This window comes from Equus asinus, chromosome 13 (assembly GCF_041296235.1).
Source record: "Equus asinus isolate D_3611 breed Donkey chromosome 13, EquAss-T2T_v2, whole genome shotgun sequence".
NCBI lineage: Eukaryota > Metazoa > Chordata > Mammalia > Perissodactyla > Equidae > Equus > Equus asinus.
The window spans coordinates 15,202,696-15,215,926 of NC_091802.1; the positions used below are offsets into that span (position 1 = coordinate 15,202,696).

The 13,231-nt window shown below is 35.9% G+C and overlaps 1 protein-coding gene across 1 annotated transcript in view; it reads left to right on the forward strand.

Annotated features, from left to right (window-relative positions):
* SPATA22 (spermatogenesis associated 22) overlaps nt 1-8,972 on the forward strand; it is a 30,188-nt gene extending 21,216 nt beyond the window's left edge. Inside the window, exons 6-9 of the mRNA XM_070482579.1 lie at nt 1,160-1,502; nt 3,698-3,827; nt 5,687-5,784; nt 8,649-8,972. Coding sequence (XP_070338680.1) covers nt 1,160-1,502; nt 3,698-3,827; nt 5,687-5,784; nt 8,649-8,840 — 763 coding nt within the window. The 3' untranslated portion in view covers nt 8,841-8,972. The remainder of the gene's footprint in view (nt 1-1,159; nt 1,503-3,697; nt 3,828-5,686; nt 5,785-8,648) is intronic.
* Nucleotides 8,973-13,231: the final 4,259 nt, after the last annotated feature.

Genomic DNA, 13,231 nt, shown 5'->3' on the forward strand with positions numbered 1-13,231 from the left:
ACTAGAAGGACCCACAACGAAGAATATACAACTATGTACTGGGGGGCTTTGGGGAGAAAAAGGAAAAAAAAATATAATCTTTAAGACACGAAAAAAAAATACTGTCATATGAAGAGGTGATCAATGTAGGAAAAAAGTCTTATAGAGGTGTATCAGGCAGTTAATAATAATCCTAATAATATTTTTTCCTGGGTCTTGTGATGTTTGTGGCATTTATCAACTTTTTAAATTTTGTAATTATTTGTGATTTCTCATTATTTTCATAGCTGATTTTGTACCTAATTTACTTAAGAAGACTCCTCAAATTATACCAGGTTAAGGCTCCATGCAGTCTGAATTTGTTCCTGGTTACTAGGGAACCTAGACCTTTTTTTGGGTTTTTCCTAACAAGGGATGGGTTGTATTGTGTGCCTTCTTGTGGTACTTGTGGTATTTTCAGGAAAGTTATTCAGAAATAAGAATTTGTGACTTGGGCTAGTTTTTTCCTGTGGAACTCTTAACTAGCCTGCTCAGAAATTACGCTTTTGATTTTATTAACCTTGTGTTCTGATCAGCTGATACAACTCACTTAGATTAATGTAGTTAGTAAAATGCTGCAGCAGATTCATAAGTAGGGCTTTTAAGCTACATAGTAAAAGTACAAAATTTCTAATCAAATAGCTATATACCTTCCTTATATTTAGTCTCCTTGTGATTTAAAATCACCAACAAGCCATAGTTTAATTTTTTAAAATTTTACTTTGTAGGAAATTTTAAAATAAATGTATAAAGAAGTAAGCAGAGGTCCTCAGAATCTTACCACTTGGAGACAACCACTGTCATATGAAGGCTTGTATAGTTTAAAAATATACTTTATAGCACTGGACTCTGAGTGGGGAGACTGGGGTTCTCTGGGTTCTGGATTGTCAGTAACTTGCTATGTGACTTCGGGCAAGTTACTTCCTCCCTAAGGCTCAGTTTCCTCAGCTGAAAAGAGAGGTATAATGTATTGTAGGGTTGTTGTGATGACGTATTTGGAATTTCTGACTAGTCTGTAGTTACAAAGTAGTTTATAAACCACAGATTACCATGTAAATGCAAATTTTCATTATTTTCTTTTAATTAGAAAAAGTATATAGAAACAAAAACTAATACTAATTTTACAAAAAACTTATTACAGCTACAGAGATGCCAACAAAAATACTGGCTTGAAAACTTGGGATAGAAATGATTTTAAGCCTCAATGTAGAAGAACAAACCTAATGGAAAATGATGGGATAAATTCTTGTCCAGTGAGATTGGGAGCTCAACAACAGAAACAGTTAAGAATATCTGAACCTCCTAACTTATCTCACAAAAGAGAAACTGAAGCACTCAGACAAACACATTCATCAAGAAAATCAGGCTCCACAATGAGAGGTCTAGACCAAAACAGTGCATTACAGGCATTTAAGCCCAATTTTCAACAAAATCAAGTTAAGAAGAAGATGTTGGATGATATTCCAGAAGAAAATACTCTCAAGGTAAACTTTTAAATATAAATTATTTACATTTTTTATATTTACATTTAAAAATATGAGATAAATAAGTATTTAGCAAGTTACAGAGATAAGAGCATTTGAAATCAATTCCATGGCATGTATTACTTGATCAGCACAAATAGCCAGTTCCATTGGAGTAGATGAATGTTCGTTTCCAAAATATTTTCTGATAGCTGGTGAATGGCGATTCTATTCCATAGTTGCTTTAGATTGTATTACTGGGTTCTGGATTTCACTGTTTTCTAATTATTGAGATGATGACAGTTAATCATGGCTTGCAGAAATTCTCCAAGCTCTTCATGTGTCAGTCTAAGTTTCTTGTAACAGCAGTCAGCAAACTTTTTCTGTAAAGGGGTGAATAGTAAATATTTTTGGCTTCATGGGCCATATTGTCTCTCTTGTAACTATTCAACTATACCACTCAGCTCTGCTGTTGTAGCTTGAAAGCAGCCAGAGACAATACATAAATGAATGGGTGTGGTTGTGTTCCAGTAGAAGTGTATGAAAACAAGGCAACAGGTTAGATTTGGACCACAGGCCATAGTTTGCTGACCTCTGCTCTATAATCTGGTCTTATTTTACTTTTCCAGCTTCATATTCTATTCTACTAATTCTCCAGTGCACTAGCCATTTCAAACTCTTCACAATTCTCTAAACGTGATATACACTCTAATACAACTCTGCTTTGGTTGATATTCTTCCCTGTACCTCAGCCTTACTTCTTCTCTCCACTTCTTCTAATTGTTCTTTGTAAATGTCTTTTATATCTTATGTGTACCAGGTGTTCTCTATCTTGCCTGCCTTGCCTCCTGGCCCAATAGATTCTTTACGCTCTGCCACTCTCTGTGTTCTGGAAGGCTGAATGGTCCTACCTAATGCATCACCCTGGGATCCCTTAAGGCTGGAATCTCAGCCCTTGGCTGGCTTCTGGTAAGGGTCAGCCAGTGACAGTCACTGGCAGGACATCAGAAGCTGGGGGGAGAGGTTGGGTTTTTCCGTTCCCTCCCTGCTTAAATATTGTTTCTCAGGCAGTAGCTGTGTCCCTGTATGATACAGCCTCCATGAGCCCAGCTTTCACAGGCTTGTTAGTTTCATTTCCTCCCCTTGTCCTTTGAGCCTAGGAGTGGTAGAAATTTCTTACTATCGTTAGGCTTTGACTGCTTACGTACCCTGTGTTTGTTCTGCCCATACACCTGTAAGCAGTCTTTTCATTAAGCCATCTGGGGTAAATTCTGGTGGTTTTTTTTTGGCTGGAAATCTGACTAATAGAGCATATTTCACAGTGGTTCTCAACCTTATGTTTCCTTATACACTAGAATGATATGACATAGTCACCTTAGCAAAAAGTGGCTCACTATCTAAGTAGTCCTCAACGAGACACATTCATATTTTGGTTAAGGAGGAAGAGGAGGAGGGAGGGTAATTGTAGTCAGAAAAAAGTGTCCCAGCAAGTGTTCTTTCACTTTCACCACCCCCTTCACAAAGCAAAGGGCCCCCTCCCACCAATTAGTATTTTAGCACACTGTATTCTTAGTTGATCTTTAAAAATACGAACACATTCCCATCTCAGGGCCTTTACATATGCTTTCCCTTAGTACTCACTCAACAACCCATCTGAAATAATAGTCCCTGTCTTTCTTTATCCTTTTATCCTGTTTTTCTTAGGTATAGGATATCTCAATTCCTGAAATTCTATTATGTGTTATTTGTTTTTTTCCTGAATCTCTCAATAGACTGCAAAATCTATGAGGGTAGATATATTTGGCACATAGTAGTTGCCAGTAAATACTTTTGGAATGAGTGAATGAGTGTATCTGGCTTCCCTCCTAGAGTGGGAGCACGTTAGCGGAAGGAGTTGTGTTTTACTCACTTGTGTTTATCATGGGCTTGGCACATTGATACTTTAAAAATATTCGATGATTGAACTAATGGATGAATGAATGCCCATATAAATAATTTTCTTCTTGATTGTCTCTAGGTGCATCCTAATTTCTTCTCCTATAAAGTGCTAATGATGACTTTAATTTTAGAGAGTAACTGTACTAAAATTTTCATTAGTTCTTTTTATACATTTACACATTTGCCTATTATAAAGACCTAGAATCTTTACATAGAAAGTGAAAGAGTATGATGAAAAAAATGAAAGGTTTTTCTAATGCTATGTTTTTTTTCAAAAGGAAACCACATTATATCAGTTAAAGCTTAAGGAAAAAGATAATTCTTTAAGAATTGTATCTGCAGTTATTGAAAGCATGAAGTACTGGCGTGAACATGCACAGAAAACTGTACTTCTTTTTGAAATATTGGGTAGGTATAATACTTCAAAAATACTTTATTAATACTATTTGGATAATATTTTTGAATGTAAATAGGAATACATAAGGGATATTAAAGAAAAATAAAATTTTTCAAAAGGAGATTGTGGTTTATTAGGATTTTTTTCAGGTCCTGGGTCTGTCTGATTTAAAATGTATCTGGTTAATTGTGGTACTGTTCTTCTGATTTGTAGTGTTACACCTGGGAAGATTCTTACAAGTATCTATCTAACTCAACCCTTGAGGTACATGAGGAAATGGGGCAAATAATTAAAATAGGCTTGAGTGAAATCACTTGGCTAGTTAGCAGTAGAAATGGATCTAGAATCCACGTCTCTTTATTCTCAATCTAGTGTTCTTTCTACTATATTACACTAAATCCAGTAGATAAATTAAATCATATTTTAAATATTTTGAAAAAACATTTGTAAAGAATCCCTTACTGATGTGAGTAAACACTCTACAATTAATCTGTTTTCTAAATTAATATTTAAAAGGGGGAGAGTTTTGCAGAATGTTTCTGGAATTTGATTTTACCTAGAATAAAGAGGTAAACCAGTAAGAAGTGGAGATTCAAAACTCATTTTTCCTTAGTTTAAATAAAATAAACGTTTAATTTGAATTATGAAATATTCTAAACATACAGAAAAGTATAGAGAATATAATAAACATCCGCATACCTCTATTATAGATATATTTGAAACTCCCATCCATTTTTCTTCTTCTCTAGAAATAATCACTGTGGTATCTTTCCTGTCCAGGCTTTTATAATTTTACTATATACATCTGGTTTCATAAATTTATATATATTTTATTGCTCTATGTGTTTTAAAATATGCAGCTTACATTTTCATCCAATATTATGTTTTTGAGATTTAACCCTCTTTCTGTCCTGTCACAGTGTTGGCTTCATCCTGAGGCTCCAATTGTCTCTTCAGTAACTTCTGACTCTTCCCTTTTGGTATTAAGATGATTATCAAAGTTCTCTATACCACACATCCTTATACCACACTCTCACATTCTTTGATAGTTTCTTCTGGTGGTTCTTTCCCCAAAACCAGCAAATGACCCCTTGCATATCATCATTTCTGGCTGGATAACAAGCCCATCACTGAAGCCCTGAGTTCTGTAGTTGGGGAATGGGATATGCTGATTGGTTTAAGTCAGTCTCATGTCACTCTGGGATCTTGGGGTGGGGACAAATCTCATCCAAATCGTATGGCTAAAAATGGCATAGGAGAAGTTTCCTAAAGGAAAATCTGTTATTATTAGGGGAAATGGAGGCTGACCTTATAAAAACAAATGGATGGTTATTAAAGGAATGAGTAATGCTCTCATTTCATGATAATTCCTTGAGGTAAACATGAATTATTATTTGCATTTTGTAGATGAAACAGATTTGGAAGGAGTTAGGTAATTTGCTCAATTTAGTAAGTTGGAGAATTGGGACTCAAAGGCATGACTTCTGATTGTAATTCAATGTTTTTTTTAAATTAGACCACGATGCTTATTTGTTATATGTGTATATTTTATTATTCTAGAGTGTGATAGACTGGTCTGGGGATTTAACCACTCTATAGAATGTATTCTAAGAAAAAAGCTTCAGATGGCCAACTATTGTCAACTGTATGAATTTTGGCATTTAAGCTGTTCCTAAGTTGGAGAGGGCCAGAAATTTCCTTAGTATAAAAGTTTCAAAAATATCTTTCCCTCTTAAAATGTCTTCATTGTTGTAAAATAAAACTATAAGAGGTTAATGTGGGAGTAGTTATTTAAATATCAACTTCTCTGTTAAATTTTATTTGCATTTTACCAGCACTGATTTTTCCCCCCTATTTTGATGTTGCTTAGCTGTTCTCGATTCAGCTGTTACATCTGGGCCATATTATTCAAAGACTTTTCTTCTGAGAGATGGGAAACATACTCTGCCTTGTATATTTTATGAAATAGTGAGTATTTAAGTATTGTTTGACTATTCTTTGCAAAGCCTATGCTAACAAAACATACAAATGCAGGCTATAATTCCGTTGTAGTAGAAATTCTGTTAACAGTTTAGTAGTACTTTCAACATTTTGTTTGATTTTCGTTCTGATATTAAAGTTGTTTATTTGTTCAACTAATATGGAGAGCCTCCTATGTGCAGGTGTTGTGCTAGATGAAAGTGATACAAAGTGGAATATAAGTGGTAAATGGCTCCTCCTTTCTAACAGTTTATAATCTCAGAAAGATGGTTACATAAGTGTTACACTGTGGTATGATAGATGTATGTGCAGGATGCTACAGAAGTCTATGGGAAGGATGAGGCAGCTCAGGGAAAGATTTTTGAAGAATGTAGTAACCTATCTTATCGTAGATATTTAAGGACTAATAAATTAAGCCAAAGTGTTGAGGGAGGGGAACAAGTGGGGAGGAGTGCATTCTAAGGTGAGAGATCAGCATATGCAAAGAAATAAAGCTAAGAGAGAGCGTGGATTGTAGAGGAAACTGCAAGTATTTATAATTACCAGAGTGTAGAGTTAATAAGTGATGGGGTTAAGGGTAGTGGTTCTGAAGTTGAGGGAAGGCAAAGAGTGGGCTGGGATATAGGGAAGAGGCTTAGCGACAGAGAAGGCTGGGAGTGACAAAGGAGGCTGGAGCCCTTTTAAGACTTACATACTTTGTAAAATTCTGAAATTGGTCTTACTTCTGACATAAGACTTGGATTCCAGTTTTTATGCTATCATTTAGTAGCTTTATGACCTTGAGGAAGCTGCTTAAACTTCCTGAGCTTCAGTTTTTTTATCTGTAAAATGGGGAGACTAAATCCTACTTTGAAAGGTTGTTTTGGAGATTGGATGATAAAATGGATAGCGCCTGCTACATAGTAGATGATCAAGAAATAGTAGTTGTCATGTTATTAATTTCTATAATATCTTGAATGCTTATTGTTTCCCCTGGTCTGATAAGTTTTTTGAAAACTTTTTTATTGAAGTATAACATATACAGAAAGGTGCACAAATCATAACTATACAGTTGTCTGAAGTATCACAAAGTGAACATTATGAAGTTTGACAAATAGAACGTTACTGTCACCATAGAACATTACTGTCACCCTGTGTATCCTTGTGCCTCCTTCCATTCACTACCTCCTGTCTCCTACTTAAAAGTAACCACTATCCTGATTTTTAATATCATAAATTAATTCTGCCTGTTTTTGAACTTTATATAAATAGTATCATGTGGTATGTCTTCTTTTATGTGTGATTTCTTTCACTCAACCAATGTTTGTAAGATTCATCTGTTGTTGCATGTAGCTATAGTTCACTTATTTATATTTCTATGTACAATGTAATGTTGTATGAATATACCAGAATTTAGTTTCCCGTTCTTCTGTTCGTGGGCATCAGAGTTGTTTCCAGATCTTTTGCTGTTGTGAATAATGCTCTGTGAACATTCTTGTATATGTCTCTTGTTGTGCCTATGCGTGCATTTTTGTTGGGTATATACGTGGAAGTAAAATTGCTGCATTATAGTGCATGTGTATGTTCTAATACAGTATTTATTGCCAAAGAATTTTCCAAAGTGTTGTACCACTTTAAACACTCAGAATCAGTGTAGGCAAGTTGTAGTTTCTCTTCGTTCTTATCAGTACTTAGTACTATCAGTCTTTTTAATTTTAGCTGTTTTAGTGGGTGTTTAGTACTATCCCATTTCTCTACAATTTCCTGGTGACTAATGAGGTTGAGCACTTTATATGTTTACTGATCATTTAGATATTATCTTTTATAAAGTCCGTTCAGGCCGCTTGTTCTTTTTTTCTATTGAATTATTTGTCTTTTCTTATTGATTTATAGGAGTTCTTTTAAAAAAAACTATTCTGGTTACAAGTTCTTTGTCCATTATGTGCATTGCAAGTATTTTCTCATACTCCGTGGTTTGCTTTTTCAGTCTTAATGGTGGCCTTTGAGGAAATTCTTCACTTTAATATAGTCCTTTTGGCTAATGCTAAATTAGCTAATATTTTTCCTTGTAGTTAGAGCTTTTGATTACTGTTTAGTGAAAGCAATCCCAAAATACTTTAATTTTATTCGTGATCGAGAGGATTTGATGCTTGCTGGTCTTTTTCTGGTTTACTAGTCCCATTAAGGCATAGCTCTTTTGGGTCCCAACTCTAAGCCTGGGGTGAGGATGGGGGTGGTTACCAGAATCCCTTTTCCTTTGGAGCCTCTGACTCCAGTTTTTTCTCCCAGCCCTATGAGCCAAAAGCTCTGCTCAGTTTCTCAAACTTTCAACTGCCTTGACTATAATTGACAGAGACCTCAGGGGGAAAGCATCCCCAAATATCAGGCCCCATTCTGGACTCCTTTCCTCTCCCAGATGAGGTCTCTGTAATTTCTCACTGCCTTAGTATCTCTCTGATGTCTACGAGGAGGCTTTTAAATATTTCAGCCAGCTATTCTAGTTGTTCTTAGCTGGAGAGTTGGTTTGAACTATGTAGTTTGCTGTCTACTGAAAGTGGAACTCTGCCAGTTCATTATAAGTGAATAATTCATGTGCCATTACATTGAGAATTATTCAGTCTTTTAAGAAGCAGCTGTCAGAAGCCCTTCTAGTTTGTAAGAAACCCACCCAAGTGAAGGTCTTTCCTCTGTGACAGGGCACCCACATATGCGTAGCTATCATGGTCTTGTCAGCAGTGGGGCCTTAAGTCAGATGAGGGAATTGCAGCATTTTGTGGTGATTCATATTTAGTTGATCATATTATTAGTTTTAAATATTGAAATTCAGATGAAGTAATAAATAACCTTATTGATATTTGCTTTTTAAAAAACAGGATCGTGAACTTCCAAAACTGATTAGAGGTCGAGTTCATAGATGTGTTGGAAACTATGACCAGAAAAAGAATATTTTCAAATGTGTTTCTGTCAGACCGGCATCTGTTTCTGAACAAAAAACGTTCCAAGCATTTATTAAAACTGTAGATGCTGAGATGAGGTATTATACTAATGTAATGAATGAAATTTAAATAGTGATAAAGGAAGTTTAAATAGTATAATTTAAAGCTTTATTCTGTTGTTATTTAAATTACCATCTCCATGGTTTTATAGCTACTGTTTTTCTGTATTTCATTTGTTGAATTAAATATTTAAATCCTTTTAAATGTGGAATGAGTTTTTGAAAAATAACTTTACTGTTTTTATAAAAATGGTGCATTTGCTAAAATTCAACAATCGTTTCAGATAAAAATGCTCAATGTAATAGGAATAGATACATACTTATTTAACACGAGGTAATAATACATTTGAGTCAGCCCAAAGGCAAACATCAAGCTTACTGGGGAAGTATAGAGACATTCCCACTAGAGTCAGGAACAAGAAAAGGGTACTCACTATCAGTATTGTTACTAAGCGTGATACTGGAGCTGCTAGTCTGTGTAGTTCATTTAATTACTTCAAATATTTAGTGAGCGTATATTCTGTGCCAACACTGTTTCAGGTGTTGGAGACAAAGCAGTTAACAAAGTAAATAAAGAATCTCTGAATTTATGGAGTTAATATTCTGGGACCCAGAAAATACATTAGACAAAAGAGAAAAATTTGAGGTATAATAGTTATTGCTATTGGCAGATGATATAGTTGTATACACTTGCCCCTCCATATCAGTGGGTTCTGCATCCTTGGATTGAAAGGCCTAGGATGGTTCTATCTATGGTTGTATTGAACATGTACAGGTTTTTTTTCCTGTTAGTATTCTCTAAACGATACATTATTTACATTGTATTAGGTATTAGAAGTAATCTAGAGATGATTTAAAGTGTATGGGAGTACGTGCGTAGTTTATGTGTAAATGCTATGCCATTTTATATAAGGGACTTAAGCATCCATGGATTTTGGTATCTGCGGGAGTCCTGGAACCAATCCCCCACAGCTACTAAGGGATGACTGTATGTGGGAAAACCTAAGAAACTCAACTGAGAAACTACTGCAAAAATGACATGATTTGGTAAGGTACTAGAATATAAAACCTAATATGCAGAAATCATCAGTAGATGTTATTTATATGACCTACAACCGTTAAAGTGTAAAATGGATAAAGATACCATTTAAAATAGAAAAAAAAGAGAAAAATATCCAAGACTAGCCAAGACTAAATGATAAATGTGGGAAGTATATGAACAAAACTTTACTAATGAAGGACACAAAAGAAGATGGACAAATGGAAAAATACATCATTCTCTTGGATAGGAAGACAAATGATTTTTCTCAAATTAATTTTTAACACATAATTCTTTCTGTGTGTATACACACACACACACACACACACACACACACATATTAGCCAAGCTGGATACTAAAGGTTATATAAAAAAAATGAATGCTAAGTGAAATAAGTCAGAGGGAGAAAGTCAAATACCATATGGTCTCACTCATAAGTAGAAGATAAGAACAACGCAAACACACACAGCAACTGAGATTGGTTTGGTGGTTACCAAAAGGGAAGCAGGGAGGGGAGAGGGCAAAAGGGGTGATTTGGCACATGTGTGGTGATGGATTATAATTAGTCTTTGGGTGGTGAACATGATGTAATCTACACAGAATTCGAAATATATTATGATGTACATCTGAAAGTTATATAATATTATAATCCAATGTTACTGCAATAAAATAAATTTAAAAAGTTCTCACAAAAAATATAAATGAGTATAGGAAAACTTGGAAAAAGAACAATAGAAGATAGTTTTATTGGATATTGTAAAGCCTTAAACATGTTAAATTAGTTATCTATTGCTGCATAATTAATTACCCCCCAAGTTAGTGGGTTACAACAATAAGTGTTTATTATCTCTCACAGTTCCAGTGGGCCAGGATTTCAGGAGTGGTTTGGCTGGGAAACTCTGGCTTAGGGTCTCATATGAGGACCCATTTCCAAGGTGGCTCATGCACATGACTGGCAAGTGAGTGCTTGCTGTTAGTAGGAGGCCTCAGTTTCTTACTATGTGGGTCTTTCCAAAAGGCTGCTTGAGTGTTCTCATTACATGGTAGCCAGCTTCCCTAGAGCCAGTTATTCAATAGTGAGTTCGCCAGGTGGAAGCTACCCTTTTAACAACCTAGCCTTGGAAGTCACATAGCACCACTTCTACTACATTTTGTTTGTTAGAAATGAGTCATTAAGAACGGACCACCCTTAGGGAGAGGGGAATTAGGCTCTACCATTGGAAGAAAAGAGTGTCAAAGAAATGGCAGACATATTTTAAAACTAACACATATTAGGAAGGCATATTTATTCATGCCAAACATGGTACTGGTTCGTGAATAGACAGGCCAATAGAACAGAATTTAAAGTACAAAAATGATTCAAGCACATAGAGAACTTAGTGATAAAGGTAGCATCTGAAATCATGGAGAACAGAGAGTATTCAATAAATGGTGTTAGGGCCACTGGGAAGCATCTGGAAAAAATAAAGTTAAATTTTACACTAAGGTTTTTAATGTGTTTTATTCTTTTGTAGTCTTATTTAATATATTTAGCCTTTTCATACATTTGGAAGTTACTTTTTTGTAGGTTGCAAGGCATGGGGGTTTAGCTTTATTTTTATTTCTCAAATAGTGGCTAATTATTCCAGTGCCATCTCTTGAATTACTCTTCAGGATGAAAGGAAAGTACATTATTTTCCTGTTGATTTGAAATACTATTTTTATTAGAAAATAAAACATACAAGCATGGGCCTTTGTAAGGCTCTTTTTGATTGATTTCTTAGCTGTTCTTATAGACATTGTCTCAAAGTCTTTAAAAAAAATCCTGTTGGAGTTTTGATTAGGATTGCATCAAATTTATAAATTACTTTGGGGAGAGTAGACATATTTATAACAGTAAATCTTCCCATTAGGGAAAATGGCATGTCTTTTTATTAAGATCTCATGTCTTTCAGTAAAGTTTTATAAATTTGTTTATAAAAATCTTGCACATTTCTTGTTTTATATATATATACACATTATATATATGCATATGTATGCATTTAATTCTCTCTTTATTTCCTTAGACTTGTCCTTCTGAAACTCATCTTAACTCTTGCTTTTCCTCCCTATATCTTCTCCCTGTTCTCATTCTTTAGAACTCTATTGCTCACCACTCTGTGAAGCAAGTAAGTGGAGGGGTGTGATAGTCTCCAGGTTAAAAAACAATCAAGATGGAAGAATCCCTTGGAAGGTACATGAAAGGAGGATGATAGCAAGTTCTTTTCTAGCTTTACAGTTACTGTCTATCAAAGAGTCAGTTGTGGTGCCGGTTGGGAGGTCACATCTGGAAAGATTGGTGTACTCTCGTGTAGAATACGGTGTATACTTTGAACCAGGAACCCATATATGGTGCTGGTTCTCCCATAGCCATGGTTTCATGAATCTGGGGATCAAGGGGTGGTAGCATGACTTATTTCTCTCGTTATTAGGCCAAATAATGTATTCACAGAATTTTTGCTTCCCACCGTCACAGTTTTGGGCTCTGCTGGTTTAGAGATCTTACTTTCTCTTATAGCCTAGGTTGTCCAAAAAGCAGAGACTGAGACAAAGTTCTGTTTGCTAGTAATTTGGGAATATTATCTCATTGGGAAAAGTGACAGAGGGGTGTAAAGAGAGAAGAAGAGAGAGAGCCAATACTGGGGTGGCTTATTGAGTTGGCCACCGCTAGGAGTGAATAAGTCTTGATGAAATGAGTCACAGGATCATCTACCTTAGTGAAAACAGGGGAAGCATATATTCATCAGCTCCAAGCACCTGTTATTTAAGGGTTGGCTCATGGGTCAACAACTCCCCTACACTTTCAGGCTGTGTATGTATGACTGTTAGGCTGGCTTCCCATGATATTCCACTCAATGGAATCAGAGAAACACTACGGCACGATGCAAGAAGCAGGTGGAACAGGCCTGAGATAATGCAGTCGGATTATATCTGTGTAAAGCTGATTGAAGTCTGCAGAACAGGTTACTGCAGCTGTGGCTGGATTAAAAATGATGTCTGAGAGGGGCTGGCCCCGTGGCTGAGTGGTTAAGTTCGCGCGCTCTGCTGCAGGTGGCCCAGTGTTTCGTCAGTTCGAATCCTGAGCGCGGACATGGCACTGCTCATCAAGCCATGCTGAGGCAGTGTCCCACAAGCCACAGCTAGAAGGACCCACAACAGAGAATATACAACTGTGTACCAGGGGCTTTGGGGAGAAAAAGGAAGAAAAATCTAAAAAAAAAAAATGATGTCTGAGAGAATCTGAGTGGTGCACAAGAAGTCTCTGATACAGTTCCCAAGGGAAGAATACTTCTACCAGGGTTGCTTCAATGGTTCTAGTCTCTGGAAGCTGAGACTGCTGCTTGGCCATTTTGGGTTATGTAACTGAACCAACAGGAAAACAAAGGAGTTACCATACTGTCTG